This window comes from Mandrillus leucophaeus, unplaced genomic scaffold (genome assembly GCF_000951045.1).
Source record: "Mandrillus leucophaeus isolate KB7577 unplaced genomic scaffold, Mleu.le_1.0 Scaffold999, whole genome shotgun sequence".
Taxonomy (NCBI): Eukaryota; Metazoa; Chordata; class Mammalia; order Primates; family Cercopithecidae; genus Mandrillus; species Mandrillus leucophaeus.
This window is the reverse complement of record NW_012110907.1, coordinates 144,255-163,650: the sequence shown is the minus strand read 5'-3', so window position 1 is coordinate 163,650 and position 19,396 is coordinate 144,255. Positions and strand designations below refer to the sequence as shown.

The 19,396-nt window shown below is 33.7% G+C and overlaps 1 protein-coding gene across 1 annotated transcript in view; it reads right to left on the bottom strand.

The window, feature by feature from the left end:
• The window catches only part of PCDH15 (protocadherin-related 15), a gene marked incomplete at its 5' end in the record, with an annotated part of 518,346 nt that overhangs the window by 358,416 nt on the left and 140,534 nt on the right, over positions 1–19,396 (bottom strand). The window contains 3 exons of the mRNA XM_011971273.1: positions 9,782–9,931; positions 11,408–11,542; positions 15,993–16,013. Of these exons, the coding sequence (XP_011826663.1) occupies positions 9,782–9,931; positions 11,408–11,542; positions 15,993–16,013 (306 nt within the window). The remainder of the gene's footprint in view (positions 1–9,781; positions 9,932–11,407; positions 11,543–15,992; positions 16,014–19,396) is intronic.

Sequence of the window (19,396 nt, the reverse complement as noted above, 5' to 3'; positions counted from 1 at the left end):
AAAAAAAAAAAAAAAAAAAATGCAAGCACCTAAGCATTAATTATTGAAATTGGACATCTTTCACTTGACCAAAAAATGATAGATAAATATTAAAGTAAATAATCGTGTTTACAAATAAGTTTTCTTTAAAAAGCTGTACTGTTAAATATATCAAGGAAAGGGGATAATGTCTGAAAAATAATATAAAACCTAAATATGCTTTTTCAGTTATACAAATTCAAAATGCAGGGAATTGTGATTACTATAATGCTAGCATTAGCATTTTCTCCAAATTTATAAAATGGAAAAGCTTACTCTAGACTATATAGCCCCTACCGTTTTAAGATATACTGAAATATGTGCTAAACACTAAATAATGTTGAATTTGATGATATGTCATATTTGTCATGTATTATAAAACCAAAATATAGTTTGCCTTTCTGCATTAGTAGTCTAGTGATTACTTAAGGTCATAAACTATATGTTGATAGTTTCTTTATTTCTTATGATTTGGCATCGTGCCCGATACTTCAAATGCTCTACACAATAAATAATTTTCAAATAAATGTATTAATTAACTTTGCCTCTTTAAAATCATATATAATTGACCTATGTTTTCAGTCAGTTTAGCATCTCATGGGCCTTTTTGAAATGATTCTTCTGAATAATCCAGTTTGGAAGTACTATGTTCTAGGGATACTAATATAACCGTAGTTTAAAATATTTTACTTTGTAAAAAATTTAAAAATGAATTAACCTGAAATATAAGTAATTCCCCATGATTCATACATAAATTCCTAATACATATTTTTCCTACATCTATTAGTTATTTTTATCCATTTATTCATTTAACAAATATTTATTAAAGGTCAATGTGCTGAGACTGGGTAAGATGTTAGGCATACAGTAGTGATGGAAAAAGAAGAAAAGTATGCAAAAAAAATTGACAATAAGTTTACTCCATTTGAGCCTATAATTAATTAAGTGAGGGAAACAGATAGTTTAACCATATAATTATAAATTTTGAAATGTGCTGTGAAGGAGAAGTTAGGATGCTCCAAGATAATAAATGGGTAACATTGAGAAAAGGAAATCATAGAAGGCTTCTTTGAGGAAGTGGCATTCAAATTAAGACCTAAAAGATGGAAAGCATATGAATAAAAGTTATCCCCTCACAGTGGGAGCATCATAACAGATAAGAGAGGGGTAAAATGCTAAGTGAAGAAATTGAACACTAATCCAGTAATCCAGGATGCAGATTATGAACTTTATTTTGATAGCAGTAGAAAACCATTGAAAGGGTCAAGCATGCTAATTATTTGATGTGATTTCAAATTTAATATAGTCCCCTGGCTAATGAATGAAGAAGAGGGAGAGAGGAGACATAAATGATGCTCCAAGAAGGACATTTCACGGGTTTAGGTGAAAGTTGATGGTGGCTGTGAAAGAAATACAGGTAGATGTAGTAAATAAGTATATGAGGAAAAATTGATAGGAGTTGATAATAGATTGGAGATGGGAGTAAATGAGAATGTGTCAAGAATAACTTTTTCCAACCAAATGGAAGGTGTTGCTATTTTCTTTTTTTCTTTTTCTTTTTTTTTTTTTTTTTTTTTGAGACAGAGTCTCATTCCTGTCTCTTATACACATCTAGATGTGTATAAGAGACAGGTCTCATTCTGTCACCCAGCTGGGAGTGCAATGGCCCGACCTCGGCTCACTGCAACCTCCACTTCCCGGGTTCAAGAGATTCTCCTGCTTCAGCCTCCTGGTTTCTTAGATGGGGAATATAACCCATCTGAAAAAAATTCAGATAGTGTAATCAAACTTGAAATTTGATTAGAGTTCTCAGCATGAGTGAATAACCTGTATAAGTTCAGAATTACATGTTGGTGTATATATTTCAATTGTAATACAAATAGATTTAGCCAAGATATGGAATGGTCTTTAGAAAAAAAAAAAATGTTTCAAATATCAAAAATAAATTAAAATTGTGTATTAATGTAAAAAATAGGTCTATATTTTTGTAAGCTTTGCTCATCAAGTCTTTATATGGTATTTGCTGAAATACTAAACTCCATCAAGACCTTAAGTAAATATAACCCTCAAACTTTAATCATGACATTATACACACAAACTAAAGAAAACAAAATCATTATTTGAAACAAATTGTCATCTACGGCCATATCAGTCTGAACCCTCCCAATCTTGTGTGAAATAAATTGTCAAGAGACACTAAAATACTATATAGTTTTATCTTAAACTTGAATATTTGAAATTATAAAAACAGAATTTAATATGTAATTTAATATGTAATTTTATGTTATGTACATGTGTCCTCCACAGTGCACTAAATAACACACGACACACAGAGATATACACAGATAAGGTAACAAATATTAATAAATAATCCTAAGTGCTTTACATAATTTATGAGAATGGTACAACAATAGCAAGTTACCACATATGCAGCATTTGCTAAGCACATATGTGATAGTAGTTTATATAATTAGTTTAATAATCACAACACTCTTGCGAGGTTGATACTATTATTATTACCATTTTAAAGACTGGAAAACTGAGGTACAGAAGGTTATGTCACGTAATAGTACAAAGTGGCAGAAAGAAATGCAACTAGCTAGCCTGCCTCCCAATTTTATTGTCTTTAAGTTGGATTCCACATCTTCTCTGTCGTTTAAAACCCTCGCTAATTTGGAACAGTCATCTGTCATTATATTAACTCACATTTTTCTGTAAAATTAGACTATGAAAAATAATTATGTTCAAAGATTTTTTCAGTCCTAATATTCAATGACGTATTATATAGCATAACTAAGAAATCAAAATATTTCCAATGTAAGAGCAGGAAGGGGTAGCTTGGCTAAAGCTGTTAAGTTAGAGATCATCTCGGGAAAGGACTATGTGAGATGATACTTAGTGTGTGACAGAATTCTTAAGCCAAATAGAGCATATATCTAGAATGAGGTGTTTTCTAAACTTATTGAGGGTAGATTAGTCAAGGGAATTAAATTCTATGGACATTAACTGAATCCCTACTGTGTGTAAATCATTATACTGACCACTGGTGGTTAGATCATTAAAAATTTTTGTCTTAAAGGAATTTACAGGTCAGTAGGGGAGACAGACATGTAAAAGCTAGCCTTAATGCATGCCACAGCAAAATATGTAGGAGATAGAGGTGATAGCTGGTATGTGGAAGCAATTAATTTTGACTTGCTAGGAAAATAAAGCCCGTATTAAAGAGATAACAATTGTACTATGTGTTAAAGAATTTCTTTTTAAAGACACAACTTAGATCAAACCTTCAACCTGAGAGAGCCCTCAACAGTTATAGAATAGGAAGAATATTCTATGCTAAAAACAAGTAAAACAAAATCCTATATATCCTCAAGATCCACAATATGAAGGGATGTAGCAGGAGATGAAACAAATATATTTAATAGTATTACATAGATGTCCTTGACTGTATGTGTGGAGCTTTGTTCCTTCCATTGGTAGCTTTTCCAGGAGGGTGAGGATCTGTTCTGACTCAGTTTCAGAGTAATCATCTGGAACAGTGTGGTAGGAAATCTGTAGAAATAGCCAGATTGCCCAACATAGTCTACTGTAGTAGCCTAAATTATGGCAGCACATAGGCATGGAAAAGAAATTGGTTGTGGAAATGGGAATGCAAACTAGTAGAGTCACCTTAGAAGACAGCTTCGCAGTTTCTAACAACGATATCCATATTCGTTCTATATGATCCAGCAATCCCACTCCTTGGTATTTACCAAAAGGAGTTGAAAATTTGTGTCCAAGCAAAAAATCTTAGCATGGGTGATTACAGCAGCTTTATTAATAATGGCCAAAACTTGAAAGCAACCAAAATACTCTTTCATGGAAGAATGAATAAACTGTGGTACATCTAGATAATGGGATAATAAACAGCACTAAAAAGATATGGGCTATTAAGTCATGAAAAGAAATGAAGGAACTTTACGTACGTAATACTAAATGAAATAAGCCAGTTGGACAAGGCTACATACCATATGATTCTAAATGTATGCTATCCTCATAGGCAAAACTATGAGACAATAGAGAGATCAATGATTGTCAGGGGAAGGAAGGAAGCAAGAGGGAGGGAAGCATAGGCACAGCCCAGGTTTTTAAGGGCTGTGAAACTTCTCTGTGTGGTACTACAATGGTGGGTATACATCATTAGTACAAAACCATAACATGAAACACCGAGAGTGAATCCTAATGTAAAGTACAGACTTTGGATGATAAGGATGTGCGAATGTAAGTTCATTAATTGTAGTAAATGTATCACTTTGGTATGGGGTGTTAATAATGTGGCAGGTATGCATCTGTGGGGACAGTGAGTACCTGGGAAATCACCGTATCTTCCTCTCAATTTTGCTGTGTACCTAAAACTGCTCAGAAAACAAAATCTTTAACAAAAAAAGAGGAAATGATGATCTGCAAATACATTTTAAAATACGAATTGCCTAAACTGAACAATAGTTTGGACGTAGGCAGGTAAAGCAGAAGGAAAACAAACAAGACTGCAAGGTGCCTACCCTACTGCCTGTGAAGCTTAAAGATTAATGGCAGGCATCACAATATAGCTGCCTCCAACACAACCAGATGCATGTTTTGAGTCTGTGTGTTTGTTTATTAAAATAAAGATAATGGATTAATGTATTTTAGGATATGTCCAATGTGAAGTGTTTGTGAAAGATCCACTTTGTCATGTCCAGCTGATATCTGGAATGTCAGTTTGCTGCTTGGGAAAGAGGTCATCACAGGGCATTTAACTTTGGCAGACAAGTATACATAGAGGTGATGATTGAAAACTTGAGAATAGATGAAAAAGAAAAGAAGTATATCTAGGTATTTGAAGAACGTTAATTTTTAAAGAGTGATAATTGAACAAGGGGTCAGTAACATCTCTCAGCCAACAGAGAAGTAGGATAGGAACTAGGGAAGTTATTCATAAAAGGGTATAGTTGAGAGTTTTACCAAGATTAAGGACTTTTGAGTTTGACATGTAGAAACAGACTGATGGGATATATAATTTTACATGATTTTAGTGGTGTGATGTGAGTTAAACTCAGGTTATATTATATATAAGATAGATAAATACAAATATACATATAGAGATAGATATAGATCAATATATGTATGCAGGCACTGAGATTGATACATTTTTGTTGATAAGGAAAATAATCAGAGGGGGATAAAAGCACGAAGAATTTTATCTGGGAGTGGGGATTAGACCAGTACCTGGGGATGTTAAGAATGTTAATTGGGCAAAGGGAAGGAATTAGTCAGTGGAGAAAGATTATTGCAGTCAAAGAAATGGAATAATTGGTGGAGCACAGAAATTGGAAGGAGTAGAGTCTAAGATAGGAAATGGGAGTAGGAAGCATCACAGAAGAAGGGAAGGAGAACTAAAAGACAAAAGAACAATGAAAAGAGGTGGAGTGAGGATCAGAGGACTCAACTCTATGTGGGATTCTATCTTAATGACTTAAGAAGTACAATTATTCAGTAGTACTTTTAAAATATTGTTGTTGTTTAAAACTGTAATTCTCAAAATTGGCTGCATATTAGAACTGTTTCATTTTCTTAAATAAAATCTGTCTAAGTGACTCTGTTATGGGTGGTCAGATCATTTAAATACAAACATCTTAGAATGAAGTGCTGGCATCAATATTTTAAAAGTTCCTCAGGCAGAATGCTAATATTCAATTGTCATTGAGAATCACAGTTTAAGAGAATTGCAGATGTTTACGAATAGTGTTTATGGAGCATTAATTGGATAGCTAGCTACTAGTATTTAAATCTACATCTTCAAAATAGTAAAATCTGTATCTTTTATGGGGAATAATTGTCTTTTCAAGAAAACTAGCAATGTGTGGAGTGGTATTTATGGAGCATGGTATTTATTAGTGTCAACCTATAAGATTGCATTGACATCCCATAAAATGTTCTGCATGGAATGAAAAATGAAATCATTTCATGCAGTAGTTTTCCCTTAAACAAAATATGTGTTAATAATGTGATTATACTTCAGCTCTAGTTATGGAAGATGATGTGATTATACTTCAGCTCCAGTTACGCAAGATGATGTTGATGCTTTAAGGCAGCACTCCTCTAAGTGTTGTTCATGACCCATGTGCGTGGGAATCACTCCAGTCCTTTTGGCCAAAATCAAGTGTAAGGGACATATATAAAGTCAGAAGCTCAATTTATAACTGAGAACTTATAACATGGATCTGGGTAAAACTTTATAACCAACTCATTTGCTCCTTGCAGACAGGGTAAATTCTTAATAAGAAAAATATACTGTACTTAAAAAATTGAGTATGTGCTCACATCACGCTAAAAGAGTCTCATGGCTACATTAAAAATGACAATAATTAAAACCTGCTACCCGAGTGTCTTTTTTTTTGAAAGTGCTCATTGTCACTTTTGTTTCTGACACTTTCAGTCTTTGACATCAGTTTACTAACCACCAAGTAAACTGATGTATCTTGTGTCAAGTCAGTGGGGAAAGACAGGGTTGTGACGAGGTGTAGCATAGGGACCTAGGCCATGACTCTTAAAGGGTACATGTAGATCAGAGTTTTGTATCAAGTTTCTTTGTTTTAGATATATTCTCTCAATGAGAACTATTTTATGTCTAGGTTCTTGGAGTATGTTTTATAGTGAGACCATCCTTCTACCACATACCAGAAATAACATTAAAATACTAATTATAAAGCTTCATTTGTTGACTTTTAAATAATTTTTTAAATTGTAGGTATGCTGACACAAACACCAATCTATCTTCACAATCTGCATAGTTCAGGGAAATATGTAAAACATAAGTCTTTAAAGGCAAGGAAATATTCGTTTTACAAAGAGATACATAAGGGAAATTAACTTTTGTAGACTTCAAATGAGAGAAATAAGCCTTTGATCCCCTAAGGCAAACATTTTTGAGATACAGTTTCTCCATATAATTGCTATGATTTTCTTAGTTACACTTTGTAGTTCCCTGCTGGCTGTTTTTCTGTGTAAACTTACTGTCATTTCCAATTATGACATAGAGATGAAAATCAGGTCTAATTAAATAAGGACATGACAATAATTGTCATTCTTTTATTTATGTAAAATATTATTTTTCTACCTGTGAAAAGGTGCTTTAGCACAGAAAAATGCAGCTCTCATGGTCCATCAATTGACTGGAGCTAATAGCCATGTATCTACAGCTTCTCATTCTTTCATATCTTTATTCATTCATAATTACTTGTCTAAGGGTCTTCCTTTCTTTCATCCTCAGATAAGCATTTATTAGGTAGTTACACTATACTTATTTTATTTTATAATTTTAACTTTTATTTCAGATTCAGGGGGTACATATGGAAGTTTATTACCTGGGTATATTGCATGATATTGAGGTTTGGGGTATGATTGATTCTGTCACCCAGACACTGAACATAGTACACAATAGTTAATTTTTCAATTGTCCCTTCTCCCTCTCTCCCTCCGTAGTAGTCCCCAGTATCTTTTGTGCCATCAGCAGCTACTGTATTAAACATCTACTATATACCATGAACTATAGATACAGATGCCACAAATACAGAAATAAACTAGTTAGAGTTCTGCCCTGAAATCTAATGTTTTAACACATTCATTTCATTAATGTGACAAGTACCATACCAATATATTAAAAAATTTACTGTAGCAGTTTGAAACGTTTTTTCTCTCTTTACTAAATATACAGCAGACACTATTTACAAATGGAATAAACGTTCTGTTGAATTCCCAGTCCCCAGGCTATCATGTCACCCCTTCTATAGAACTCAAGAAAGCATATCTTAATTCACAAACAAAAAAGTCACATTGAATGATTTCTTTTTTCTTTCACATTTTTGTGTGCGTTTGTTTGTTTTTGTTTTGTTTTGTTTTGTTTTGAGACGAAGTCTTGCTCTGTCCCCAGGCTGGAGTGCAGTGGCACCATCTTGACTCACTGCAACTTCCACCTCCCGGGTTCAAGCAATTCTCCTGCCTCAGCCTCCAGAGTAGCTGGGATTACAGGCGCATGTCGCCATGTCTGGCTAATTTTTAAAAATTTTTATTTTAGTAGAGGCGAGGTTTCACCATATTGCTCAAACTGGTCTCGAGCTCATGAGCTCAGGAAATCTGACCGCCTCGACCTCCCAAAGTGCTAGGATTACAGGTGTGTGCCACCACGCCCGGCCGCACTGAATGATTTCTAATTTTAATTAGCAATTAATGCAAAGTTAGCGATGTTTTATCCCTGGAATAAATATTTACTGCATGGCTAATATGTCTGCCATGTGCTGGCATTACAGTGCCAAACAAGGCAGCCAAAGTTACTAAACTCCTGAGTTTTCAATTTGGAGTGAGGGAAAGAAGAAAATAAGTTAATTTCATATATTATAAGGGATATGACCTTGATGGGAGAGGAAAAGATCTAGAGGAAAAAAAGTGTGTGTGTGTGTGTGTGTGTGTGTGTGTGTTTGAAATAACTTATTTAAATGTAATAAGCACAGATAATGGTAAAAATAAGATAAATCAGGAATAAAGATGTTGCCTGACTTACATGTTTTCAAAGGTACCATTTACTATCTAATTTAAATTTTCTCTGCTGTAATGATTACATTTTATCTAGGTAACCAATATCTAGTGGGATTATGCACCAATTTACTAAGGCAGTTTTTGTTTTCTTTTTTTTTTTTTTTTTTGGAGACAGAGTCTTGCTCTGTCGCACAGGCTGGAGTGCAGTGGCCGGATCTCAGCTCACTGCAAGCTCCGCCTCCCGGGTTTACGCCTTTCTCCTGCCTCAGCCTCCCTCCCGAGTAGCTGGGACTACAGGCGCCCGCCACCTCGCCCGGCTAGTTTTTGTATTTTTTTAGTAGAGACGGGGTTTCACCGTGTTAGCCAGGATGGTCTCGATCTCCTGACCTTGTGATCCGCCCGTCTTGGCCTCCCAAAGTGCTGGGATTACAGGCTTGAACCACAGCGCCCGGCGGCAGTTTTTTGTAGCTATCTCCAAGTGAAATTTAATCAATTTCTACAGTAGTGAAAAGTAATTTGAAGATTTAATGTATTCAGTATATTAATAAAATATAAACTGGTCAAATAGCTATTTTTTTTTGAAAGTAACAACCAAGCATTTATTCACTTACTACCAACAAATAGCTATGTTTACCTCTAATAACCAGTTAAATCTCCTTTAGAGTCCATATAGATATTCTTTTATTTATGTGTGTGTGGGTGTGTGTTTGCTTTTATGCTGTGTTTTTGTTGTTGTTGTTGTTTTTTGTTTGTTTGTTTGTTTGTTTTTGAGATGGCCGGGGGGGGGGAGTGTAATGGCGCAATCTCAGCTCACTGCAAGCTCCGCATCCCAGGTTCACGCCATTCTCCTGCCTCAGCCTCCCAAGTAGCTGGGACTACAGGTGCCTGCCACCACACCCAGCTAATTTTTTTTTTGTATTTTTAGTAGAGACAGGGTTTCACCGTGTTAGTCAGGATGGTCTGGATCTCTTGACCTTGTGATCCACCCACCTAAGCCTCCCAAAGTGCTGGGATTATAGGCGTGAGCCACCATGCCCTGCCAGATATGCTTTTATTTGAAAAGTAACAGAAATTTAAAGCTATTTAAACTAATTATGCTCTACAATAAATGTGAAATCAATTTTTGTTTCTTAAGTAATTTCTTAATGAACACATTATATAATGCCCATGTACATAGCAACTTTGAGTGTACACTCATATGACTAGTTACCTGTATGACACTGTCCCCAGGTCTCATATCTGTATAAACATACACATCATAGGATATTTCAGGGAAGGTTGGTGTGTTATCATTTGCATCCATCACTTGAATATTGACGATGACTGGCTCACTTTCTTGCACACCATCAAATGCTGTTATCTTTGGGAGTAGAAAAACACACTTAATAGAGATGTTCTGCAAATATAAGTAGTACAGAGTTTGCTCTTACAGTTTAACACGTTTCTTACAGGTAATCTTACAATTTGAAAGGGTGCAAAAATATTTTGTTGATAAAAGGAGGTAATAAAGATATAACATTACACATACTAAAAGTGTTCTAATATGATAAGAAGCAAGTATTGAAGATTTTGTTTTAAGGTATTCAACTCCCGGCATATTTTAAATAATCAGATATGCAAAATATCATTTAAAGTGGGTCAGTAACATTGCTGACTCTTAGGGTTAGCTACAATTTAATCCTTAAAAACTTAATTGGAAAATATTATTTGCATTTACATATTTTGCATACAATAGTCCTTTTACAGTCAATATGTTTATACCATCAGGAAGGTAGACTCCCTAGATGCACACTGTATCACAGTAATTTACCCAGTGGCAATTTTCAAAGGACTAAATGGCATCATTTAATTGTGATATTTTATGCATTATCAACATTTTAACAATGCCTGCCAAATCAGTGCTACAGCACCACCATCTTTGTCTAAATCCACTTTGTATCTAACTTTTAACCATCACATAAACTTTCCTGGAAGTTCTCATCTGTTTCTGTGTAGGCTTCTCCAGGAATAATTTCTATATATCTTAATTTGTGCTTTCTCTTAGCTCATCTTTCTCCTGTGTCTGATTCAAAAATTGGAATATACTTAGAAGTTACATTTTATCTTTATTTAACTGTCAACCCTACTATACTTGTTATTTACGTGTTTATGTGCATGTGTATGTATGTTTACGTGTGTATTTCCCTATCTCATGATATTTACAATCACAACTTTAGTAACTTTTACTTTTTTCCCCCTTGATTAGCCTAACCCATGATTTATTTACCTTAGTGCTATTGACACCTTGGGACAGATAACTCTTTTTTGTGGGGGGTTGTTCTCTGTATTACAATTAGCAGCATCCTTTATGTCTACCTACTAAATGCCTATAGTACCCCTTCACAATTGTGACAAACAAAAATGCCTCCAGATGTTGCTAAATGTTCACTGGAGGGAAAATTTATTCCCTCTTGAGAATCACTGGCTCAACCTTATGACTAAATAAAAAATGCAAGAACAACAACAAAAAAGGTTAGGCAATAATTATTTGTATCTCAATTTAAGACAATTATGACTTTGGTAAAGACTGAAATTCGCACTTTCTTTTTTTATTTTGAAAAGTTCTTTTTTTTTCTATGAGGAAGAATGTTAATATAGCTACACAAATTACAAACAAAGAGCGATACATGTAAATAATTTTTCATTGATCTTCTCTCTGGTATTGAAAATAATGTATTTTTCCCCCAAGTCGATGACCTTTTCAGTTTTAACCATTCATCTCTTTCAGATCCATCCAAACACACATACATATATTCATACATACATATATATATATATTTATACAAAAGCTCTTTACCGAAAAGGTGTAAGTTTGCTGTTCTTCCCTGTCCACTGGTTGAAGTAAGGTGAGGTAGCGAGTAATACCAGTCTGTGTGACGGTGAAGACTGAGGTGTAGTCATTCAGAAAAAGGTGAAGCTCTGGGTCTTTTATCTTTGAAAAAAAAGACATCATTTCAAATGTTGAATAAATAATGTAGCTATTAGTTCATCACCTAGAAGTTAATGTTTGAAATTTATAGCAAAAATCCAGATAAAAATATTAAGAATTTCTAAAGATAAAAAATATTTAACTAGATATTTACTCATTAATGATCTAAACTATTCAAAAGATGGTGACCTATATCGTGGAATACAAAATACTGAAATACACACAGGTATAATCAATATGGTAAAAAGGAAAAATTACAGAAAAACAGAAAGAATATAAAAACTCCCAATTAAATATATTCTTACTGATTATTTGTTATCAATATATTCCAAAATAGCACTGGACTAGGGAAATAAATAAAAACAAGAAAAGAAAATTGCAGTTCAAAATTTTAGCAATTAGGTTTTACAATTACTTGATTTGTAGTAATAAACTGCATATATGCATATTACTATCTTGTTCTTACTTATAATGCAAAATATAAATAAAATTGGTTATGTATTATTCATTACCTATAAATATCACGCTTGCTCTTTCGTATTTTAATGCTGTAAAATTCTCCAAATGGAAACATGTTTACTTTAATTAAAATATTTCAGATAATTTGATTTAAAATATGCATGAATTTAGCAAATGTGTCTGATAGGAAAGTCTAGAAAAAGTGATATATACTTAAAAAGGAAGGGATTTCAAAATTCAAGTCTGAGAGATAATCAACTTAGCATTGAAGACCCTTTGCAATCTCAATGCCAGCCCTGAAAGAGAAGACAACCTACTCTGTAATTTAGAGAAAGAACAGCAATATAAAGTAAGAAGGCTAGCACTGGTATCTGCATAGTAGGAAAGAAGGCAGGTGGAGCAAAGAAAAGAGGAATATTCCGAGAGTGGACTATTACAAAGGCTATGAAAAAGAGAAAAAGGAGTGATACAGGGAGTTAAGGTATTGTTCTAGATTATACTATCTTTTAAAGTATGCATAGCATGTTATGAAATGGATTTAATATCATAAAACACTTTTTTAAGTCTGGTGTCAAGGGCTGAGGGAAAAACAAACAGTAGAAAATTTTTAAATGTGTTTAATTTGAAAATAATAGAACTCATAATTTCAAAATTTCTATGTAAAATAAAAAAGTTGTAATGCACACTACTATAATAAAATGTGAACATGATTTGATCCACAATATGCTTGAATCTGCCCATCTTTTAAATATTTCAATATGTGTTGATTTCAAATAACTTTGAAATAAATGATTTCATTTGAACCTAAAATAAGTTATGTATTCATAATATCTCATTCTGTAGTTGCTTCTATGTTCAGGATTTTGACTTAACGTTACTGTGCTATATTTACCCTGGAACAATAAGAAATTAATACTATAGATGATAATTCCAATTGGTGTATTTATTATAAAATGATCAAAAATATTGAGAAAAAGTTCAAGAGGTTTCACACTCTGATATTTTCTTTTTTCTTTTTTCTTTTTTTTTTTGAGACGGAGTCTCGCTCTGTCACCCAAGCTGGAGTGCAGTAGCGCGATCTCAGCTCACTGCAAGCTCCGCCTCTCGGGTTTACGCCATTCTCCTGCCTCAGCCTTCCGAGTAGCTGGGACTACAGGCGCCCGCCACCACGCCCGGCTGTGTATATGTGTGTGTGTGTGTGTGTGTGTGTGTGTGTGTGTGTGTGCGTGTGTGTGTGTGTGTTTAGTGGAGACGAGGTTTCACCGTATTAGCTGGGATGGTCTCGATCTCCTGACCTCGTGATCAACTCGCCTTGGACTCCCAAAGTGTTGGGATTACAGGCGTGAGCCACCGGCCCACACTCTGATGTTTTCAAACAGGTACGTTAGTTGTTTCCATTTCAGTGTCATGAATCCAATTACTCAGTATAGCTAGAAAGTGGGATATTCTAAAAATCTAACATGTTAGTTAATTTTACAAATAAATAATTTATTTATAGAAGTCAATTAGAAAATGCAGATGTCAATTTTGAATGATATTTTAAGGATTCTTATTTTACACTTTAGAGTGAATTGTGATTAAATTCAATTATTACTTCAGAGTTGATAAAAAGTTTTAGTTAACATGCAGTTTCAGTCAAAGAAACTCTAAGTATGAATATCTGCCATTTGTTTTGTGTTTATCCTGGATTTACCTAATCACTGGGCTTTTAAGTACATATACACTTCTCTAAATGTACCACTAATGGTGCCATCTGGCATGCCTTAATTTATTTGGACCTTTAAACCCTAAATGCAAACTGTGGAAGTTTTGCTATCCACCTTGTTTACCAAATATTTACTTTGTTCCTTTTGATCAAATCTTTCCATCATTCTCTACTTCCTTTATATCTTAATTCTCTCTCAGTTTATTTTCTTCCTTTCAACTGTAACCTCTGTTAATAAATTTGTTAGGTATATTAATTCATATCTTCACCACATCTTTTTAAGCATTTTTGTGTCAAGTATTTTGATAATGCAATATTTCAATAAGTATTGAGTTGTGAACTAGCGCGTTCAAATGTGACTGTAGTATAATATGTTTGTGTCACAAACAGCACTTACATTTTACCACTTTCAAGAAAACCTCAAAGTTTTGTTTGCCAAATGCTTTTCACTTGGAGATAATGCACACATCAATACTCTATAAACAGACGTCCTCATATTGGATAACCAGAAACATTAAAGACCTTTTGTTAATTTAACTGTCTCAGTTTCTTGAGTGGTTTTATAATAACTAGCTAGAGAAAGATAATATTTTCCAGAACGACAGTGTATTTGTTTTTTATGAAGAAGATAATGTATCACAGAAAGCTAGCACTATACATGGCATATTATAGTTCATTCTAATATGTTTTGTATAGTTAATCTCTGATCAAAATATAACATTTACATTTATGTATATTTAAAATAATAATCTTAAACATAAATGCTATTGGTAAATATCCTCGTATTAAGTACAAAAATTTAGGAAGCCAGATTTGGAAATGTTCTACAGTTTGTCACTCAATGTTTAATAATTTAGATTCATTTTTAAAGACAGTGCAAGTTTCAAATGTTGTGTATATATTTATGTTGCAAATATTACAGCATATCATTTTGAGTTTTATGAAAATTTTATGTAATATCAACATAAGATGTTAATAGATGCATATCAGTACCAACTAACCTATTGTTTTGATTGACATTATTTACAGTTAAAGGCTTTGCTACTCTTCACAAGAAAGGCATATCAAATTCTTGGTAAGAAACAATGTGCAAATATCCATCTCTAAATCTCTTTATAAACTTAAATTCCTTCTTGTCAAGCTGCATTCTGATAACAGTTTGAATTTCACAAATATATTTGAATTTTGCAATTCCTAAAGAGTAAGTTGAGTCAACACTGTATATTTGCAACTCTTTTAATCATGTTAGAGTTAATAGCTTATAAGTTTCATAGACTGGGATGTATATGGACAAATAATACTCTGGCTTAATATTCCAATAGAGGTAGTAGAATTTAGGTAGCTGTTGTGTCTATAAGTTTATTTTAAATGGATTTCAGTGTTAAATCAATAGGTACACAGAGAGTTGATTAAAAAATATTAATTTCCCCTGATATTAGGTAATATTTATTTTACCCTAAAATATCCATGCAGTATATACCAAAAGTATGATATATTAATTCACTTATCTGCATCTTATTTTTTGAGAGGATAAAATAAGCTCTGACATGCACACATAAAAGCAGAAAAAAATGCAAAAGTAAATGCATATGCAAACACACGGGTAAACAAACATATGAATGCAAAATAAACAAACATTCTATCATATAAAACTATGTTCAAATATGAGAGTCTACTGTTTAAACACCATCTTGGGGTTTCTAATGGGAATAAATACATCACAAACACACAAGACTATATGCATGCACATATATAGTCACATACAACACAGCCATGTATAGACATGTGCACATATATATGCATGCATATATATAAGCATACATATAGATGACAAAGTATAAGAGAAAAATGGCCCAAAAAAGTATCTCCTCAGCCAGTTTTAATTACTTGATAGTAGTTGCCTGAGTATTTAGTTCAAAAAAATTCAATTTCAAACTTACAATGTTTTAGAAAGAATGCCATGATAAATCATCAATATTTGTTGTGGACTGAGAAAACATTAGTAATTAAGCAGTCTTTGTCTCAGTTGACAATTAAATTTGGATTTTACAAAATTTCATAGTATTATAACCAATAGATTATATAAATATTTTTACCTTTTTTAACTTTAAAATATTTTTAAATTTTAAACCAATAAAGTATATTTACATTTATATAAAGTATTTGAAAATATCCTTATAAATGATAATGAATTAAAGCTACATGTTTTAGTAAAGAGGAAAAAGAACAAGGAAATAAACCACAGCAATTAACAAAAGAACAATCACAAGCTTAACACCTAGTACCTACAGGAACTCCACTGGGTGGAACCTATTTGCAAATTAAACATGAAATAAATATTGTAAATGTAAATGATCACAACCGTACACATGAAGAAAAAGCAAACCACTTCCAGCACACTAGACTGACAACTGTTTTCAGAGTATACAATTATTCTATTAGTATTGTGACCCACGTATAATGGAATAACAATATTTATGAAGCGTATAAATACTGCTTTATGAGTATATTGAATTAAATATCCAAGATACCTCTTTATATTAAAGTAACTTTATGCAGGGGAACAAATTTATATGAAATTAAAAATTAATAAGTATCTTTTTACAAGCCGAATGGGTAATTTTTATTGATTATTATTTCTTGTCATTTTTTTATGATCAGAATTCGATAATCAATTTTTAGCACCTCTGACACTGAAAACCTGGTGGACTCAGATATGTCTCTTAAAACCTTGTGCCTTACCTATTCTACTTATATTGTGGGTTATTTTGAAATTATGATGTGGTACAAGTACCCTAAAATGCACACTGTATAAACCGATATGATTCATATATGTATACATGCGTGTGTGTGTGTATATATATATGTATGTGAATACATCTGTATAGCTATAAAAAAGGCACACTGGTGCAAATATTTTTCTTTCCTTCCTTTTCAGTATTACTGTGGCCCTCGGGATTCTTTCTTACTTAAAATCTACACTGTGAATACTATCACAACTCACATTCCTGCTACTGTTTCTTAAAACATGACTTCACTTTCCACTAAATTAAAGGGAAAAACGCAATCTAAATTTTAAGCAAATGGATCCAAACTTATCCCCTTCTTGGCATTTACCATCTGGAATAGCTATATTTGAAGCAACTCTTGAGAGCCCACCCCTGCAATGACAACTTCCACTTTTATATTTGAGGCTTAATCTCTAATACTACGCTGATATTGTATGAGGTGGTATGCTCTCTCTCTCTCTCAAAGAGTTTATCCCTATAATGATCATTGTCACTAATTCTCACACTCAAAAGCAACAGGATTTTGTTTATTTTGTTGAGTTAGGTTCCCAATTTGTCATCTAGTCCACAGTGCAGTAGTGCAATCGTGGCTCACTGCAGCCTCAAACTAGTGGGCTCAAGTGATCCTTCTGCCTCAGCCTCCCAATTAGTGAGACTACAAGCATGAACCATCATGCCTGGCTAAGTTTTTTGTTTATTTTTGTAAAGACTGCATCTGCAGTCTGTGCAACAGATGAAAGATTTCAAAGCCTAGAACACGTAATGAGCAAACATAATTAGATAAGATGTAGCTTGGCACATGCAAGAAACTACAAGCAGTTGCCAAATATTATAGGTGAATTAGGAAGTTTCCAAGATTCATGCAGCTTCGGCTGGTCTGGAACTCCTGGCCTCAAGCAATCCTCCAGCCTCACCCTCCCAAAGTGCTGGGATTACAAGAGTGAGCCACCACACCCAGCCGAGAGCGGCATGATTTTACCTTGTAGTAAAATTCATGCCCATAAACTAAAAAGGCTTTAAAGTTTTCTCTTGATAATACAGATATTTTGAAAATCCCAGAAATGAACTAATTTACTTTATAAAAATAAAGGGTGCTCAGTCTGTAAAAAACAGATGAATCAGGACATAAATCCACCTTCTAATACATGAATGACTATTTCACAGATTTATTTTGTGTGCGAGCAAATGGAAGTTTTAATGAATAATGGATGAATCACAAGAAAACTGGTTTCAACTCAGTATGAGGAACAGTTTTCTAAGAATTAGAATTGTTCAGACATGGGATGGGCCACCATGTGAAATATTTAATGCAACATCATTAGGATTTTTGAAGCATATATTAGATATCCTCATTAATTCAATAATGACTGGATTTATGAGTTTATTTAAGAGTTTCTAAACCCTATTAAGTGCTGGAAACTGTGTTAGTTTTTCAGGATACAAAAGTTGCTAAGATATAGGACCTATTCTGAACAGATGTAAACTCATGAGGGAGAAAGATATTATTTTCAAGTTGGAAGTATAGAATTAGAGAAATGCACTGAGGGGGGCATGCAACTAAAATTGGATAATGAATACTGTGGAAAGATTCTTGAATGAAGGAATGCCTGAGGTGAGCTCTAAACACTGAGTATGTTATCCAAGCCAGTCTGTGCAACAGATGAAAGATTTCAAAGCCTAGAACACGTAGTGAGCAAACATAATTAGATAAGATGTTGCTTGGCACATGCAAGAAACTACAAGCAGTTGCCAAATATTATAGGTGAATTAGGAAGTTTCCAAGATTCAGGCTGCAAACAGGCTCAGGTATCAAGATACAGAAAACTGCCAGAGCTTAAATTTCTTCTCTAGAGGAATAAGTGTCATAAAACTATATCAGATAGAAATGTGGGCCAGATGCCATGGTTCATGCCCGTAAATCCCAGCAAGGTGGGTGGATAACTTGAGATCAGGAGTTCCAGACCAACCTGGCCAACATGGTGAAACCCTGTCTCTAGTAAAAATGCAAACAAACAAACAAAAAAATTAGCTGGGCATGGTGGTACAAGCCTGTAATCCCAGCTACTCTGGAGGCTGAAGTGGGAGAATCACTGAACCAGGGAGGTAGAGGTTGCAGTGAGCCTGGATCGTGATGCTGCACTCCAGCCTGGGTGACAGAGAGAGACTCTGTCAAAAGAAAGAAAAGAAAGGAAAAGAAAACAAAGAAGAAGGAAGGAAGGAGGGAGGGAAGGAAGGAAGGAAAGAAGGGAGGGAGGGAGGAAAGAAAAAGAAAGAAAGAAAGGAAGGAAAGAAGGAAGGAAGGAAGGAGAAAGAGAGAAAAAGAAAGAGACAAAGAAAGAAAGAAAGAAAGAAAAGAAAAGAAAAGAAAAAAGAAAAGAAAAACGAAGAAAAGAAAGAGAGAAAGAAAGAAGAGAGGGAGGGAGGAAGGAAGGATATAGTTACATGTTAGATTTGAGTTTTTGAATAAATCACTCTAATGGCCCTGCAGAAGATAGATTTGAGTATGAAATCAAGAGAACAAGAACATCAGGAAGTAATTCTAATAACATACCAATAAGGTGATGCTTATAAGGATAGAGAGAGGAAAAGAGATTAAATAAATAATTTGGGGACAAAATAGGAAGATCTAGAAGATTTCTTAGTTGTGGTGAATAAAGAAAACATAAAAATCAAGCAAGACTTCTAGGTTTCTAGGTTGCATACCATAATAAAACATGTAGCAATTTCTGGGAAATGGGTTTTAGGAGAAGATTTCATATAGTATTGGAAGTTTAAACTATTTCTAATACTCTATGAGCTTGTTTATATTTTATATACAGAAACTACATATGATATTTTTAAAACTTTTATTACTAGGGGACTAGGCATAATTGTTCACTCTCTGAACACCTGATGACAGTCACT